This window comes from Camelus ferus, chromosome 5 (assembly GCF_009834535.1).
Source record: "Camelus ferus isolate YT-003-E chromosome 5, BCGSAC_Cfer_1.0, whole genome shotgun sequence".
NCBI lineage: Eukaryota > Metazoa > Chordata > Mammalia > Artiodactyla > Camelidae > Camelus > Camelus ferus.
In genome coordinates, this window is record NC_045700.1 from 60,237,099 (window position 1) to 60,257,109 (window position 20,011).

The following is a 20,011-nucleotide window of genomic DNA, read 5'->3' on the forward strand; positions in this document are numbered from 1 at the left end:
CAAGAATAAAGGTTGTGTTTTTTATTTGTTTTGCTTAGAGTACAAGATATGATTACATAGGTTATTCACTATAAATCATTTATTGTAACTTAAATTCCTTGTATTGAAACAGAACTTTGGAAATATTTAATTTTGTTAAGTATGTGTAATTGTAGTAGTAGACATTTGCATATGAATGTTTCAAATAGTAAGCAATTTCACATATAAATTTTAAGTGTTTTCCATGTAAAAAATAAATAATATAAGGTCTACTAATGGATATAGAGGAACTATGCTTATAGGTCCTAAACCATGTTCTACAGAAAAACAAAAACATTACCAATTTTATTCTAAGAAATTAATTTTAATTTCCAAAAAGATAATTTAAAATATTTTGTGTAAATATTACTTTGTTAACCAAATGTTAAATACGCCAATTTCTAGAACTGTGAGAAAAAATCCAATTATATTTAAGAATATTTGAAATGATTTTTTCCAAGTGAAAGATGACTCCAAACTGAATGAAAGTCTAAAAGGATTACTTAGAAGACTCATTTCACCCTGTTTATGGTTTTATTTTTTTAAGCTATCAAGTGATCCCAACAACCAGGAGGCCGTGTTTCAGGAGATGGTCAAAGTGCTGTCCTTCTTCTCACAAGTGCAAGAGCAGACAGCTGTGTGGCAGCTTCTCTCCAGTTTTCCAAATATGTTCCAGAATGACACAACGCTAAGCAATCTATTTGATGTTCTTCAAAATGCAAACAGGTAATCATTAAGGGGAATGTTACTGTTCACAAAAAAGTCTTTTTTAATGTTACTTTGAGGGTGACTGGTAGGTGGGGAATTTAAAGACAGCAAATAATCCATCATTACCCTATTGCAGATTTTAGCAATGAAAGTGAGGGTATTAGTTAAGCAAAGGAGAAACACACAGCATGGTCATCAGAGTTATTGTCATGTCCATGAGGAATTACAGAGGAACACTAATCATAATACCTATATTGTCGGTTGGTATCCCAGAGCTTCTGAGAAAGATGGTATGACAGGACCAATGGTAGATTGGAACATTGGCTCAGGCACACTCAAGGACAACCAGTGCTCTGTGCATCTAGTATTTTAACTGCTCAAGAAGAAAATATCTCGTTGGGTTTTGGTTGGCACCATGCAATATAAAACAACCCTGTTGGTTAGAGTTTTGCACCAAGCCACCTCAAGGGGGTTGGCCTCCCTCATGTGCAGCTAGTCTGTAGATGATCTTTCTAAGCCTGAATATTGGGTTGGCTTTATTTAACATATATGACACAAAGATTAGAAAATTTTTGCAGAAGAACCCCCTTTAAAGGCTACTTTCCTCATAAAAGAGATCTGAGCATGGCCAACATTTAGAATTTGATGGACACATGCTTAGGTTTTGACTGTCCTGTCCACCTTATTTGGACATGTGCATTATACAAAACAACTACATCAACAACTAGCAATTATTGAGTGCCTATTACATACCAGACACTTTACTGGGCCCTTTATACATATATGTCACATTGAAACTTACAACACAACTATTATTTACTTTATAAATGAGGTTAATGGAGGGTCATAAAAATAAATATTTGATGATCATGCAGCTAGGAGGGTAAGTTTTTTAACTGCAGAACCCAGGTTTTTTAACTGCAGAACCCAGACTGCGTCTCTAATAAGTGATTAAGAGTGCAATATATTCCATCTCTAATGTCTGAGTTTTCTCATCTTCTCTGGAAAGCTTCTAAGAGCTTATATTTGTTCAAAGACCTTATAATAAGCCTTTATGTTGGCACATTAATTTCATTTGATTGTCACAACAGTTCTTTGAGATTGAGACCACAGATGCCCCCCTTTTATAGAAGAGGAAACACACCTTCATGGAGGTCAAATGACTTCCCCAAGGTTCTATAACTAGTAAGGGGCAAAGCTAGAACCTGAACTCAAGGAATCCGAATCCAAATCTTGTGCTCTTTTCACAATAACATGTCATAATTAAATTATAGAAGAAGCAAGATATTAGGAAATTTGCTTTAGTCCTCATTTTGCCTCTTAGGAAAATTTGTATTCACCTAGAATTTTGGTACTTGATTCTCTTCCTCCTATGTATATTCTGTCTTAGAAAGCAAACAGGTAAATCAATTAAAGGAAAAAGGGAATTATTTGAATTGTGTAATGTGGGAATGAAAAGAGTCATGGTAATATTCAGACCACAATAAGATATCACTACATACTTACTAGAATGGGTAAAACTTTAAAAGATAGATGACCGCACTTGTTGGCAAGAATGTAGAGCAAATAGAACTTTCATACATTGCAAGTTAGAGTGTAAAATGATAAAACCATTTTGGAAAACAGTGTGACAGGTTCTAATGAAGTTAAAAATATATCCATATGATGTCACATTCTACCCCTGGGTATTTACCCAAGTAAATAAAAACATGCCTACATGAAGATTTGTATGCTAATATTTATAGCAGACTCATTCATAATAGCTAAAAATTGAAGGAAAAACAAAAAATACATAAACAGAATGGATAAAAAGTTGTAGTTTACTCATACACTGAAATTCTACTCAGGAAAAATAAACAGCTTAGTGAATCATATAACAATGTAGATAAATCTTATGAATATTATGCTGGCAAAAGAATCCAGACCAAAAACAAAAGGAACACATATTAGATGTGTAAATATTTTATTATTGACAACATTAATTAATTTCTAACACTAGTTAATTTAGTGTTAGAAATCAGATCAGTGGATCCTGGAGCAACTGTTGGAAGCATGAGAAAACTTTTTTGAGGTGATCAAAATATTTTATAATCTTAATTAGCATGGTGGTTACATGAGTATATGTTTGTCAAAACTCATTGAATTGGGGGGAGGGTATAGCTGAGTGGTAGAGTGCCTGCTTAGCATGCTTGAGGTCCTGGGTTCAATCCCCAGTACCTCCTCTAAAAAATAAATAAATAAAAAATAACACTATTTACCTCCTGCCCCCTCAAAAAAAACTAAATAAATAACTAACTCAAAAAAAAAACCTGATTGAATCATAACTTAAAATAGATGCATCACATTGCATGTGAATTATACCTTAGTGACATTTAGTTTGAAAACAACAAATAAAAACCAAAAATCCCACAAAATAATACTCATTGGAAGGTGGAAAATCCAAAAAAATACTCTCAGGCCAAAAATTAATTAATTGATTGATTAATTAATTAATTAAGAATACTTCAGACGTTATTTCAGTAAATTACGTAAGGACATTACACTATGGCTATTTTAATTTTCTTAAAATTTAATAAAATTATTGCATTATGCAATAAGGTATATTCTCAAGTAAACCAGTCTACATAATCATGAAAACAGCTTTCAAAAAAATTGCTTCAAATTATTATAAAACAAATGACATTTGACTTATATCTAACTTGAACAGCTCTTTTAAAGTAGTTGACTTTTACTTATTTATTATTAATTATTATTTAATTGACTAATTAATTAAAATTGATTGCCAATTTATATACTTATTCTTCCTAATATGATAGCCTCTAGACACCTGTGGTGTTTTTAATTTAAGAAATTTGATATTATATTTTGTAAATTTATAAGTATACAGTGCATCACATGCGGTTTTTGAGTACTTGGTGTGCTAGTATTACTAAGGAATTGAATTTTTAACTTTAACTTAAATTAAATTAAATTTTAAACTCTAATACTTGATCCAGTTATTAGAAAAAATTTTAATATGTTTGAAATAACATGGGTTGTGAATATATTTTTGCCAGTGATTGTAGTGAAATCTGAATACAGATTAACTATTTTCAATGAAATTTTACCATCTGAATTGAGATGCTTCATAAGTGTAAGATGTACAGTGAAATTTGAAGCCTTAGTACAAAAAAAGACAAAATACTTCATAAATGTATTTTATATTGATTAAATATTAAAATAATATTTTGGATTTATTGGGTCAAATAAAATATATTATTAAAATTAATTTCATCTGTTTCTTTTAACTTTTTTAATGTGACTACTAAAAAATTAAAAATGAAATATGTGGCTTGCATTATATTTCTGTTGAAGATGCCTTTGTAAACCATTTTTTAAAGTTAAATCTTCTTTACTATTATTATTAAACTGGCAGTGTCTCTAAAAGCTGTAAATTCCTCACAAATGACTGTATTTTATCACCAAATCATTGGTTTATCTTTTTCTCTATTGAACAAGTAATATGGACAAATAAACCCCTTAAAATCTTACTGCTGCTACTTCCTCTAGCAGTTTCGTAAAGTTGTCCTATAACCCAATCACCAAACCCAGATTACGTAATGTTAAGATTATGACAGAGATTAGAAAAATGAGCAGTCTCAAAAATCAAGTTGGATATATGAAAAACATACAAAATAGTCTCCATTTATGAGGAAGAATCTGTGCTGAGATATGAATCACAAAAACTCCCTTTTGAATTATTTTACTTATAAGGAAACTTTTTTTGGATAACTTCCATTTGTATATGATGAAAAGCACAGGAAAACAAAATCTATAAAGTGAAATAAGTATTTGATCAATGGCTCAAAGGATTTCAGAGAAGATGGAGATTAGGTGTCATTTTTAAGTCACATTGTTAGAAAAAGATGAATTAAATCTACTGACGTTTTATGAATGATATTAATAGCAATAATGCTGACAATTATGATAAGATTGCCAAATGCTCAGTCTTTGAAAGTGTTACTTTGAGACAACAGATCAGGTGAGTCAAGCACAGGGCCAAGTTGAGAGAAGGCTGGTAGAGACCATTTAATTGGTCTCCATGGTCAGTCACCAGGGTTCAGAAGCAACCCAGAGTCTGAGAACCAGGAGATTCTTGGGGCAAATATAAAAATGCCTGAGGTATCAACTGTTATGTAGATAGAGCAGAGATTAAAAAAATACAGCCACGTCCCTATGGCCAAACACACAGCTAGAATGACAAGTTAACAGTGCCCATGGGCTCAGGGCGGACATGTTCTGTCCTCCTCCTCCCAGCCATGCTGGGGCAAAGTGCCAAAGACAAGATATAGACTGGAAAGAACATGAACTTTGGAATTAGACAGAACCAGCTTATTTATTACTAACTGGATAGCCATGTGTAAGTTACTCAATTTTTTGAACTTTAGTTTTCTTATCTGCAAACAGGACAAATAAAATAGACTTTATGGAATTAATAGAATACTAAATAAAATTATAAATATATGTGTGTATGTTTATATATACATGCACATATAATCTATATGTATATCCTAACATTATACTAGAAACTAGGGGACATTCAAAATCTAGCTCTCTAAATATAGTTTTCATTCATAGCTAGGGAGGTACAATTAGAATGATATATTAAATATTAAAAATTCCGAAAAACTGTTGTAGAAAGTATACGCATATACTGTATCTGTTGCTGGAGTGAACCTTCAGTTGACTAAGATACATATGGAAAAACTACTAGCTAATATTTACTACATTTAACTTCACAATGGCAAATTGTTAACAAAGCCTTCTGTTTTAAGTTACTACTCATGTATATTATGTATATTAAAGCATTACCTCACAGTATGTGTACAATGACATACTTGTACAATGCTAATTTTTTTAATGTATTAATGACAGGGGATTAAAAAAAGGCATTTCTTAAGCCACTAGTTGCTTTTTGGAAATAAGGAACGAGCTCAAGCATAACTGATTTTGCTGATTGTCCATCCCCAGTGTAGACTGCCCATCTAATTAGTAACATAAAAATCCTAGGAAGACAGTGCCAGTTAGTCTGGAGACTAATTTTGAGTTATCCCTGGAGCAGTGCCTATGGGCCACTTAGAGGATAGAATGCAGTCTTTAATTAGGGCAAGTCTTTTTTTTTTTTTTTTTTTTCCTTTTCAAAAACATTACCATTTGTTTAGCAAAGGATAAATATATATCCAATGCTTAAATAATAATTATTCCTGAAACTGGACCCTTTATCTGGGCTTGATTTTTAATGAAAATAATTTCCAATGTTTAATTTTTTCCTTTAATTAAAAACATAAAAGAAGTATCCTTTCATTGGAGCTGCTTTTTCTAAGCACTATTTTTAGGTCTTACAAAAACAAAAAGCAAAAAAACTGGTGTGAACTTTACTTCCTTTAAGGCCTTTAGGCTTTAGAATCCTGGAAACATGAAGTGCTCTGTCTGGTTCAAGAACACTTTGTTAGGATTTTGTGCATGAACAGACAAACAAGTAATTAAATGACAAAAGCAGCATCTTGTCTTTTATGTTATAAGAATAATTTTCTATACTGTAGCTATTTTCTCCTTGAGTAACCTTTTGTTTCTGTCTGCAAACCTTGAAATACAATCTGGTTTAATTGTTTTTCAACTCGTTAGTGCGCTGCTGGTAGTACAGAAGGTTTATCCACATGTCACAACTAACGAAGGATTCAGAACTCTCCATAAATCTGTTAAACATCTGTTGTACACTCTGGACTCCCCATCTCAAGGTATTGTATTTCCATCTTACTGTATTCAATTCTGTGTTGCAATTCTGTATTCAATTCCATTAGAAGTTAAAAACAGAGCACAATCATTTATGGATGATACTATTCTTAGGTGGGGACATGTGCCACAACTAAATCTGAATCTTTAGCTAACTAAAGTGTGGCGACAAGCTGAAATGGCCAGAAAAGAGGCTGTGACTTTCTAGGATTTTTATTTAGGTTAAAATGATCTCTCTTAGCTTATAAAGCTATGTTTATACTTGGTATGAAAAATAAATATCAGAGTAAGGGAGTAAGCCTCAACAAGTAAATTTCTACCATGACTTTTTGAACAAAAGCCTACGCTGAACTGCAGTATTTGTCCTCATTTCCAAACTTTGGCTTTTTAATCAGGATGAATCTTTCTTTGGTGGAAGACATACCCCTCAACCAGCTATCTTGAAAATGTGTGATGGACATCAGAGCATAAATAGATAGGTGTAAATCTACTGCCCCTCCCAGTAGGACAAGCTACAGCATATTGCTAGTGAATCAGAAGAGAGCGTCTCTGCATATACAGAATAGCATTACATACCACACATGGAAATACACAGACATGCAGACACTGTCACATACAAACAAATTTAGGGCTGTAAGGAATAAATCCCTACTTCCCAAGTAAAATGTTTGGTTAGCATTTATCTCCCCTGAATGAATTTAGAACTAGACTTTCTCAATTGAGTTTGTCAGCTTTTAAATATGTAGACTTTACCTTTGGATTACAGATAAGTATCCTGAGAGCATCAGGCCACAAGCCAATTGCTTATTACAAGGTCTTAAACTATTAGTTTTCATATAAAAAGCAGGTTTGGAAAGGCTTTGACGAATTCTCGAAGGATACTGATTTCTGTTAGTCTGGAACATTTTTTATATCTACAATTACAGAATTAATGACTAGCTTACAAGGTTGATTGTTGTTAAATTCAATAGTCTTGATGAACATTGGCAGGGGCGGAGAGGGGAGCTTACTCTTAAAAAAGTCCAGGCCAGAAAATTAAGCAGTATACTCACAAACATTAATTATTTTCCCTGTATATTTTTATATTTGCATTTTAAAGACTTGAGAACTTCAAGTTTCTCCTTACCATTCTTTTCCTTTTCATCTTCAGACTCACACCTTGCAATTGTATAAAGTAAAAGAATAAAGTTAAAAAAATTTTTACGAAGGACAAAATCTCCTCAGTGCATTAGAAGCCAGAGAACCTCTTATTAACTGAGGCAGCAGAACACTTTTCCTAGTGAACAGTAGATCTCAATTTTCAGTATTTAACAATGGCCATGTCTCATGTCTATGAATGGACATGATGGTTTTGGCATGTATTAAACCATACCACTGGATGTTCAGGATGACAAGGAAATACCTCAAGGAAATGTGTTTTTCTTTGAAAAATTTAATGTGCTTAAATGTGTCTTTTTAAAAATTTCCTACACTTGTGACTTTATTATTCTGAGGATGCCAAAGCAGTGGCATTAATGTCAATAACTAAATCATTAACCCCAAGTGCCTGCCTGCTTGAGCAAAAATTTTATGGTCTTTGAAAAATCTTTCCACGTATTTCTGGGAATCCTTCAGGAAACTCAAACTTGTCATTAAAGGCTGAACCAGTGACCCTAGTTCAATAGCACAGGGGTCTCTATCTCCATGCACAGATACCTGCCACATTGCCCGAGCTACTTGTGCTTAGTCTTCATGGTATTTAGCGGTATTTGTGAAATGAACATACTTCATCCATTGGCTTTACACTCAGGTAAATTGGAGTGGAGTGGTCTCTCATAGCAGAGTCCTCTCTAATGCATGACAGGGCTCAGATATCTTTGAAGTTCTCACTCCTGTCTTTCAAAGAAAGAAAGTAAAAAGGTAGTATTTTTTTTGTATCAATGATAAATGTTTTATTATCTTAAGCCCCCTTGATCATCAAAACAACTCTCTGAGACATAGTTATAATCCCATTTTGCAGACAAAGAAACTGAGGCAAAGGGAAGCTAGGCAGTTTGCCTCATACATCCAGCAAGTGGCTGAACTGAGATTTAGAGCCTGGATCTGTCTACGCCCAAAGTCAGGTCCCCTGAGCTCTTTGTTAGATGGCTTCACTCATATTTACCATCTGGGACATCTACTATATACACTGGCTTCTAGGATATCTCACACAAGTACCTGCCACCACCAAACCTCAGAACAGCTCCACTCTCAGCTGCTGATAACAGTTTGACTAATTGTTCCAGATTCCTTCCCACAGGATACATTTTTTGACAGCCATCCCCCCATTCCTCTTGGGACCCCATGTCTACTTCTGATTCAACCTTGATTATAAACACACTTCAAGGTTTCTCCAGAAGGCTCCTCAGGACCATGAAAATATGGTGATGCTAGTAAACACTTGGGAGGAAGACTGTCTCCTAACTTCCTGTCTTAAGGAATCTAATTTTCAGCTCCGCCCCAGCAAGGATCCCTGTCTCACAGTTTAGGATTTCCATTTATAAAACTGAATTTTGAGAATAAAGACTACCTTTGTGGTTCACTGAAGTTTGCTCTTTTGCAAAGTAGTAAATTACATGAAATTACATCTTTAAGCAGAAAGCCATCTTTACTGGTGAAAGAGGTTATCTGTGCACTAGATTTCTTTCTATGTCTATGGGCACTGTTTTTATATATGCCTAATTCTACAAATTAAAAAAAAGTAAAATCTCATTTGTTTAAAGTCTGTAACAGCTTACACTTTATAGCTTATTTAATATAATATTTCTTCCCAGATATTTTAGGGTCCAGAAGGAAAAGTAGCAAGAGGGAAAAATTCATACTTAACATCAAGGTCAAGCCTACAATTGATATGTATGAAGTTAATTTTTATTAATTATTCATTTTAATAGCCTGATGAGGAAGAGAAACTCCATAACCATGTAGTATACAGATGCTCATGAACTTGCTCAGCCACACAGGAGTTCAAAGTGAGCAAGACTTGATCTTGGTAAATGGTTTTATATAATCCTACAGTGCAGAAGCATAAATCTCCACAGAGTTCTATCCTGGACTATTCTATATGTGGATGCCAATAAGTAATAGGTATTGCCATTATTAATTAGGTTTGCTATTCTGGGTGTCATTCTTGGTCCTCTCACTCACCGATGCACTGCTATCGTTAGAACAGTGATACTCAGCTGCACCTTGAACAGATCACAGGAGAGAAAACCAGAAGAGAAAACCAAAAAAAGCCACTCTGCCAGTTACTAGGGATGATGCAGGCATTACTCAGACACAACTGATGCAGAGGTAGACAAGGAGGTCTTTAATTCTGTGAGTCTTTTTTACACACATGCTAATTTAAATTAAATGATCAGTACAAGAAAAGTTCCGATAATTGCCTAGCTTTGTGCTTAGGACCTTTTTAGCAGGCTTTAGGACACACTTAATAAAGACAATGCGAGAACTCTTAAAGCTGGCAATAAAATATCCTATTGAAAACAATTAAGCCGATGTTTAAAAATGACAGCACTGAAACTACTAGATTATTTATAAGGAATTAGTAGTGTCTACAGAGAAGACTGAAATAAGTGATACTGTTTCCTTAAAGGAACTGAATGAAATCACTGACTTTCCGGTGTTTGTATTTATGCAGTAGCCATTAAAGTATCTCATTTGCAATTTTTCATGTGAGTTCTGTTAACACACTTCCTCTTGAATGATACAGTGTTATGCAGCCCTCTGGGTCAGCAACTGGTTTAACTTCTAGGGGCAATTCTCCACATTGAATTAGATCTTCACATATGGTTTCCATTAGACCCAACTTAGTGATTGCCTTCCACACTCCAAAAGTTCATATTATTCGAGACCACTCAGAATGGTTCTGTTAGCATTAGACAATCTGCATCCATAGCTGCATTCAATTGAAATCACTGGCTGCTTTTTGAAAGACAGAAAATATAGGTTAGTGACAGCAGATGTTTCCTAAGGCTACATTCTAGACAACTGAAGGCAAACAAACAAACAAAAAAATCCAGTGACCCATAGGACTGATATTGGCTTCATTTGATTAACGAACCACAGTGTTGTCAATCTGCATTATAATATTTGAGTCATCTATGTGTACAGGTCTTAGGATAAAATAGTATCATGGTTTGATGCACAGAGAAATAATTTGTTAGAAATGGATGGGCTTGACCATTGGGATTATTTCAGTTAGTAGGCATCTATTTCCTATGAACACCCCAAATGTTTTCAACCAAAAGAGCATAGACATCTTTTGTAAAATCCTTTGAAGAAAAATTCTGCAGAGTTCCTTCATTTTTCTTCCCATTAATTTGACCTGGGATGATTGTTGCTTAGAAAAATAAATCCTTTAAGCAAGCATGTTAAATATTCTCCTGTATAAATGTTATTACTTTAGGTGACTCTGATAATACAACACATGTGTGGAGTGCGGAAGACGGACAGTCGCTGTCCCCAAGCAGCCTGGCTGCACAGTAAGTCTTTGCTGGTTTGTTGGTTTGTTTCTAAATTGGTAAGTAATTTGGCTGAATAAATGATCAAAACAATTCATTAGCATAATTTCTTTATCAGTATGTAAGACTATGGAATGGAAAAATTAACTATTGACTGACCAAAGAAAAAGACACGATTGAAGTGCAGTAAAGTTGAAATTTGGTTTTTGGTATTATACAAGTGATACTTTTGGACAATGCAACATGAGGATCTGTTTTTCAGATCTCAGACTGCATAACTAGATCCAGCATGTCTCTGAGGAAAATCTAGCTGGAGGTCCAGTTTCCAACTCTTTTAAAGGTCTTTCATCATGAAAGATGTAAAAGTCTCCAATTTTACATGTTACTATTTATTTTAGTTTCTAAAAATCAAAATATTTTGTATGCTCAATAAAGATAATTCAGAATTTGCTTCAGTAGTATTCAAGTAGGCAAAACTGTTTGTAGGTAATTTGATTTTGGACTCTTATTGGGGCATGTAAATATATTGTTTTAGGAATAGGCAGTGAAAATGACAGCAGCGGCCTTGGCTCCTAAGGACCATTAATGTGAGCCATTCCCTGAAATAACTAATAATTACAGTAGGAAATACGAGCAGTTGCCTGTAGAAGCTGATTGAAGTAAATTCATATAGTTCAAGGCAAATTTGGAGACTAGGTGGCCTGTTATGTAAAGGTTGTTTTAGCCTGATAAATTATACTATTGAAATTCTTCGACTTTAGTCCCAAAGGAGACATGTTTATGCTAATGGAAATTTGTACAAATAAAAATAGATAATAGCACTTACTTTTTAACCTTTTTTGTATTTTTTCTAAAATAAAATCTATGCAATTGTTTATACACTTTCTATTTAATGAGAAGTTCTCCAACTCTGGATAGTTCAAGGCAAAAGCCTTCCGTAAACAAACACCTCCTGTTTCTGTTTCCCCATCTCTCCTCCTCTAAGGTAGCTGAACCGGATGCTTCTCCCAGAGAAATCTGGCAGCCCTGGGCAGTTTTCGCCCAGTCAGGATACCATGTTCCAAATATTTGGGTCTTTTAAACACATTTCTTATATAGACATCAAAATATTTTTTTAAACCTTTGAATTAAGACAACTGGATGCTTAAGGCTTCCATAGCATTGATAATGCTAGACCTGAAAATTCCACAGCAAATGTAGTTAGTTGCTATGAGCTAGCTGACAGTTTATTAGGAAAAATTCAATACTTTCAAGATGGGTCTTGTTGAGATTGATGAAATTAAGGGATTTCTTATCTGTGGACTTTTCCATTCACACTTTAAAATAATCACAGTATGGCAATACTTGGCATGAGATAGAAGTTTTTTTGGTCTAGAATTTTCTAAAGAAAGTTGCTCAAAAACATTTTTTCCTCAAAGCTCTTCTCCCTCATTATTTTTGTACTAAAGTTATTGTTTTTATTGTTTTTTTTTAATGTTTGTGCACATATGCGTGCACACATCTGTAAGTTCATCTTTTACTGTAAGCATTCTTGGGATTGAGATTTTATATAAAGGATGATACATAAATTAAATAGTTTAGAGGAATACTTAAATGTTTATGCCAAAACAGTGGTGCATAGATGTAACATTTTTGGAGTATATTAAATCTAATCTCAAAACCTTGGCAATCAAATATGCTTTATGAAACTAATGTAATGGCTTAGATGATATTTCAAGGTCACTTCTAGCCCAGCGTTCTTCCGTTTTAAGCTTGAAAATTCATCATAAGATGCTCTTGTGCCATTCCATTTGGCAAGTTAGACCGGTATTTTGCTATTGAGCACAGCACTGGATGGAATTGGCTCAGTGCTGTAATAACGGACAGCGAAGAAGACAAACACAAAAGAAAGAAAGGGGATACTGGGAGGAGAGTCTCTGGTCAAGGAAATGGCTAAAAAAAGCAAGAAAGCTTGGGAGCAGGTGCAAATTTTTTTAATATGGAGGCTATGAATTGTATTTAAATGAGGGTCAGTCATCTGACCAATTAGCTGTGCTCTGACTGCCAAGCTAGAGACTTTTTTTAGCCATAGTTTTTTTTTTCTTTTTCAAGTTCCTCAAGGATCCAGTGTCGTTAACCCACATCTAAACAGCCTGAGATTTCTTTAATGTTAATGCAAACATTGTCGTACATATTTACTAGCTATGCCAGGATAAGCCTCTTCCAATAGTATTTGAATAAAATCTAAGTTAAATATCTGATAGAACCAGTTAATTTGTGTGCTGTGCAGTTTGATGCAAAATAGATGGTTCCCAAGTCAGCCATTGACATTTATTCTATCTCTGCTGTACATAAAATTCAATAGTAGGCACTAAGGGAAGAAATTACAAAATAAATAGAGATGCAGCCTCACAGTTGAAGTGACAAGACTTGCATAACACATACATTTTTATTGACCTACATGTACCTCAAAAATCTTAAGCTATGTCCTCTCACGCCCGTCAATTTGAAAGGAAACCAGAAAGTGGTTAGTTTGGAAACACTGAATTGGTTGTTTAAAAAGAAAAAAAAAAAAAAAGGAACATACGTTGTTTAGTTGGGTTCTATTATTTCTTTTTAATCACAATTAAATGAGTTTAAATTATTTAAGAATGTTGTAGGCGGGAGAGATGTAGTAGATTAGCCCCTCCCTCTCATTCGTCAAGAGAAGAAGCTGAGGCCCAGAGGAGTGTTGCTAGATTTAGACAGAAGAAAAAGAAAGAAAGGAAAAGAAAAAGCATGCAAGATTTGTGGGATGTGCTTACATGGAAAAATTATTCATTATTTACCTGAAAGTTGAGTCTAACTAGGAGTCCTGTATTTTATCTGGCAACCCTAGCCCAGTGATTTTTATTTCATGTGAATGTACCCAGAAATGATCTTACAATCACTCATGATTGGATATTAAAACAATTAAGTACAAAGATAATGCCCTTGGAAAATGTAAGCCCTCAGGGAATCCAGAGTAGTGGGGCCACTGTGCAGTTGGGCTGGATGAGGGAAGATAGCTGCTTCACAGGGTTTCAGTGCCCAAGTCAACCAGTGCCAAACAGCCAGGAACTCAAGTGATAGCAACAAAATGGCTTTGCTTTATTATTATATGACTTAATTTATATATTCTTTTCTCATTCTGTAGGCTCCTAATACTGGAAAACTTTGAAGATGCCCTCTTAAATGTATCAGCAGATAGTCCTTATATTCCTTACTTGACATGTGTGAGAAATGTCACTTACAATTTGGCCAAGGGATCAAAAGGTAATACTCTTCTTAAGAGTCAAAATGCTACTCACAGTTTCTAGTTTTGTTTTAAAGTAGTAAGTCATAAGACGTTTACTTAGAAAAGAAAGAAAATTTTAAAATCTTAGTTTCCTTATGCATTAGTTTCAGTGGTTTGCTATATGAAGGGAATATCTAATCGTATTATTGTATTATGACTCCTGTTGCTGCTGCTAGCACCACCTGCTGGCCACCTGAACAAACTTTAATGTGTAATGACCATACAACAGTTAATGTGATAATGGCCACCTGGATAAACTCTCCAAGTGTCCAGAATTAGGAGTTCACATAACTCTCTATGACATTTTCTATGCCCTTAATAATCTTAGTTGTCCAAAAATAATGACGAATGATAACATAGACTTCCAAAGGCAGATGTAAATTTTTGTAGCAGACTATTTTTATTTCCTATCCTTACACACTTCATTTTCAGTTTTCTACCTACATGGGCAACCACGAAGATTGTATTTAATCAAATATTTCTTTTCCCTTTTTTTAAAGATAAAAACATCTATTTTCTCACATTTTGTAGGAGATATACATTAGCTTTTCCTACACCGAAATAGTGCTGTGATACTCAATGGCAAGCAAATAGCACAACAGATATTTAAGCATGGTCTCTGTTTACAGGGCATGAATTAATTAAGGTTGGAAGGACATATTTGTGTCACAGTGATTATACAACCTGTTCTTTCTCAAACACTTCAACTTAATAGTATATCCAAAATAAAAGCATTTTCAGTTCACAATAAAGCCAAAACTGTGTAGCGCCTTTGCTGGAAATATTTTTGTCTCTAAGCAGAGTATCTATGAATATTTTAAAAATAATGAACTCTGTAGTCTCCATGGTTCAAGGAAACATTAAATTTTCACTCATCTTATATTTAGATTGAAGTAGGCTATTATCTTAGAAAAAACTTAGTAATAAATTAGGATAAAGGTGTCTTTCAGATAGGTTTCCTAAATGACTTTGCAGTTCATATAAGGTAACTCTTTTCTCTTCCTTTACAGAAAGTTTAAGACTCCTGCAATCCACAATTCAATTTAAAAAATCTTTTCTTCAAAATGGTTCCTATGAGGATTACTTCCCTCCAGTTCCTGAAGTCTTGATATCAAAAGTAAGCCATGGAAAAAAATAATTAATAAACCTCAACATTTCCTGTAATTCTCTGGCAAGATATATTTTAGTTTAAGTTTTAAATCTATATTTTTGTAAATTCTAATCCTATTTCGACTCTAGATTAATGTTAGAAAAAGGGTGACAAGAATTCTGGTGTTACATAATGGTACTTTGTTTTTAATGAGTGAATATCTCTGTCTGAAATGACCCACAAGAGCCTAATTACAGAGTGCAGTACATAAAGGAATGGCTACTGGTATAGTTGTCTCATTAAGCTTTATAATTCGAAAAAACATTCAAAATATGATTCCTGTTTGAGATGTCCCTAGTTTTTAAAGTTGATTTCAAAACTTGTTGTTTTAGACTTCACAGTGTACAAAAATCTCAGACATTGACTCACCTTATTTTTATTATTGTCATCAGAAGCAGAAACTAATACATCATATTAAAATTTATAATGCTGAAGAAAGGGGGGAAAGCAATAGAAAAAATTAACTCTGAAGTTTGAATTGATTGGTGTTTGTCACTTATTCTTTGTTTAGCTATGCATATAGTATGCAGGTTATCATGAAATTCACTCTATTTCTTAAATAACCCTATTAAATTTTGAAAGCAGCTTTCCAAGTAAGAACAGCAGTTTAATTGGATTTATGTAGCCAGGGATAAAGTAAAATTAGAACTGGTTTATTCTAGTCAAGCAGGATGACTTTCTGTATAGTCAACATGGTCTAATTAAGCAGGCATACAAAACCTGTGTCCATGTATAATACAAATAAATACGCTAGTTAGGTTCCCTATATTGTAGTCTTAGTCTTCAACACAAATCAAAATTTCTAATGTGCTTAACTAATGTGCTTAATTTAGCATCATCTTAATTTGTTTGTGCAAATGAGAAGGAAGTTATGCATTCAACAGAAAAATCCTACTCATCCTCCAAGGACAAGTTTAAATGTCACTCCTATAATATTAGAGTATCACCTTTCTCCCTGTTCAGGCCAGGATAGTGACTCAGTGTGCATATAATGTTTATCCATTCATTCATTCCATCCATCCATCATCTGTGCTTCCATAACACTTATCTATTTATGTAAAAGATACAACTTGTGGCCCTAAAGTCCTTATAATCAATCCAGCGGAGATGGAAAAGCAGACCAGTGATTTTAACATAGTGAGATAAGTGTTACGGTGTGTGGGTGGGCAGGATTCTGTGTATGGAGATGTCACATATAACTTGGATTGCAAAGGATAAAGGTGGAGAGAAGAAATTTCATGGAGATACTCCTTACTCTGAGTCTTGCAGACTGTGTAGGATTGGGTTATAGCCCTACATTCCAGACATAGAGATCTGAATTGGTAAGAAAACAGGTGTGAACCTGAGGGACGGACATAAGTTACCTGGAGTCGTGTGTCCAACTCGAGCAGGAAGTCCCTCTGAGAGAGGCGGGAAAGGAGGCCTCAGAGAGACTGGGCCCAGACACCGAAGGCTTCTTTATGCTTAGTCAGGAGTTTGAATATGATCCTAAAAATTGTGAGATTGAAGAAAGTGAATTCCATATTTTAGAAAGAGATCTCTCTAGGAGAATTCTGGAGGACAGATTAGAGGAAAGCTAAGTGGGTGATTTTTGCAATAACCTATGCAAAAAGTGAGATCCTGCACGGTGTCAGTGGCAGAGAATAGAAGGAAGAGAATTTCAGGAGCACTGTAGGAGGTTGAGTTGACACAGCTTGGCAGCCAGTGAGGTGTGAGGCATAAGATAGGGGAGTCCCCAGTTACAGTGAGATTTCTGGCTTTTGGAACTTATTACTTAGTATTATAGCTTGTTTTGTATGTAAGGGTCTATTTCCTTCACTAGAGTGTAAAATCTGATGAAATTATGCCTTCTGCCTCTCTAAAGCCCCACATCTAGCACATAGTAGGAGCTTAAGACTTGACTCATGATGTTGCAACAAATGATGGTGTTAAAGTAGAGCCCTGGTGATATAATCACACTGCCTGTGCAATTATTATTGTAGTTCTCAACTTGCAGAGTAATCTGGCAGCACACAATATACTGGGACATGGAAACAATACATTCTCAGTCATTTACACTAATGGTATGGGAATGGAGCTAAGGATAATTTAAAACGGCATCCACATTTTGAGTACACTGCTCTCCTTGTGGGCTACATTATGAAAAAAAGTTCGAGAAGCCACAGAAGTGGAAATAGACTACAATCCTGTCCCTTGGGTAGAAAATCTGTTGTCATTTATAACAAGCATGGCTGCTATTTGCAATTGACAGAACCCATTCATTCCAAGACTACACGCTCCATAGGAACATGGCTAAGTCTGTCACTTTACTGTGTACCCTCAGCACCTGGCATAGAGTCTGACACCTGGGAAATATTCAGTACCTATCATTGAAAGAATGAAGACCAACTCCTAGACTTTTACAAAAAGAAATGCTCTTACTTCCTTGCTTTGTCCTCCTTAGTAATTAGTTTCTTGTTTGTAACAGTCAGTTAGGGCCCACCCATTCTAAAACTTTCTTCATGATATTTCTAAGAAGGTTTAGACTCTCTAAAATGCCAAATGCCTTTCATTCGTAGCTTTTTTTCTGTTCTAGCCCTGAACATTCGACTCTTCTTGAGCTTTTGTGTTTTCTTCCTGCCTTCATTGTCTGTTTTCTCCTCTTTTCTTTCCAGTCTCTCTGGTGGGAAGTATATTCTCCATATTGAACAGAAATACAAATAGCACAATATTTATACTGTAGCACTTTTACATTTTTAAGTAGGCCTCTTTCCCCTTCATTTACCTGCTAAGAGCCCAGGAGTGTTGCTGTCTTAGCATTTCTGTGCCTACAATATTTTGAGATCTACACCAGGATGTCACTTACAGTTCTGACTCAGATGCACTGGGAACCATAGGAACTCAGTCACAGCCAGACATGGAGTTAGTTAGTTATGAGTCATTGTTTCAATTTAGGCCTGAGCTCTTACTCACTATGTGGACCAGGGTTGTGTAAAGGAGAGAAGGGCTCTGCATGAGGCTTTGACAAACCTGCCATCTAGACTTGACACATGCTTTTTTTTTTAAGTTATTTTTTAAAGTTTTTACACAATTTTTAAAGGTTGCTTTCTATTTATAGTTATTACAAACTATTGGCCATATTCCGCATGTTGTACAATACGAGACTTGACACATACTTTTGAAGAGAGAATTGTAATTCTCTGAATACTTGTTGATTATTAATGATCCATGAAGTTTCTACAAGTTTAGTGCATGTATTGCTTTTAGAATAAAGTAGCAAATAATGGCAAATACAAAATGACCATCATGTTGCTTCTTGGCAGATGTGTACCACAGTGCAGTCCACATTATTAATGCTGTATTAAATTATTATTTCAGAGGACCAATTCTACTTCAGTAGCATGGCTAGATTTCCAATTTCTCCTTCTATATCTTTTATTTTATTAAGCCAAGATTGTACTATATGGACTTTTATTGGTTCCTCATACATGAATGACAAACTTTCAATTTAAAAATATATTTCAAATATCAAAAATAAAGCAACCCAATCAAAAAATAGCCAGAAGATCTAAATAGACAGGAAGAAGACAGACAGATGGCCAACAAGCACATGAAAAGATGCTCAACATCACTAATTGTTAGAGAAATGCAAATCAAAACTACAATGAAATATGACCTTATACCAGCCAGAATGGCCATCATTAAAAAGTATACAAATGATAAATGCTAGAGAGGGTGTGGAGAAAAAGGAACCCTCCTACAGGGTGGGAATGTAAATTGATGCAGCCACTATGGAGGACAGTATAGAGTTTCCTTAAAAAACTAAAAATAGACTTATCATATGATCCAGCAATCCCACTACTGGGCATATGCCCAGAGGAAAATATAATTCCAAAATACATGTGCACCCCAGTGCTCACAGCAGCACTATATTCAATAGTCAAAACATGGATCCAACCCAAATGTCCATCAACAGATGAATGGATAAAGAAGATGTGGTGTATACACACACACACACACACACACACACACACACACACACACACACACACACACACACACACACACAATGGAATACTACTCAGCCATAAAAAAGAATAAAATAATGCCATTTGCAGCAACATGAATGGACATGGAAATTGTCATTCTAAATGAAGTAAGCCAGAAAGAGAAAGAAAAATGCCATATGATATCACTTATATATGGAATCTACAAAAAAAGGACACAAATGAACTACTTATTATTTATAACTTAGATGACTGATTTTTTTAATATGTGTAAGCACATTTGACTGTCCTTATGATTGGATTACTGCATTCTGCTGATTTTCATTTTGTGGTTGGCTTTATTTCTTTGATAACTATGTAAATTTAAAAAGCTAAAGCTCTAAACTATTCTTAGAAACAATGAACAATACATATATGTAAATTTTAAAAATATGTACAGTATATTGTATATATGTATTTACATGCAATATATTGTATATGTCCAGTCAAATTGTATCAATTTTACCTAATAAAACTGGAAAAATGAAAAATAAAAATATTTCAGTCTCTTCTGAGTGAAGTCATTCAAATTTACTATATCCTCAAAATCTCAATTAAAAAAATG

The 20,011-nt window shown here is 34.4% G+C and overlaps 1 protein-coding gene across 1 annotated transcript in view; it reads left to right on the forward strand.

Annotated features, from left to right (window-relative positions):
• The window catches only part of ABCA12 (ATP binding cassette subfamily A member 12), a 155,074-nt gene that overhangs the window by 62,069 nt on the left and 72,994 nt on the right, over positions 1-20,011 (forward strand). The window contains exons 7-11 of the mRNA XM_014558903.2: positions 566-744; positions 6,391-6,503; positions 10,922-10,997; positions 14,131-14,249; positions 15,282-15,388. Coding sequence (XP_014414389.2) covers positions 566-744; positions 6,391-6,503; positions 10,922-10,997; positions 14,131-14,249; positions 15,282-15,388 — 594 coding nt within the window. The remainder of the gene's footprint in view (positions 1-565; positions 745-6,390; positions 6,504-10,921; positions 10,998-14,130; positions 14,250-15,281; positions 15,389-20,011) is intronic.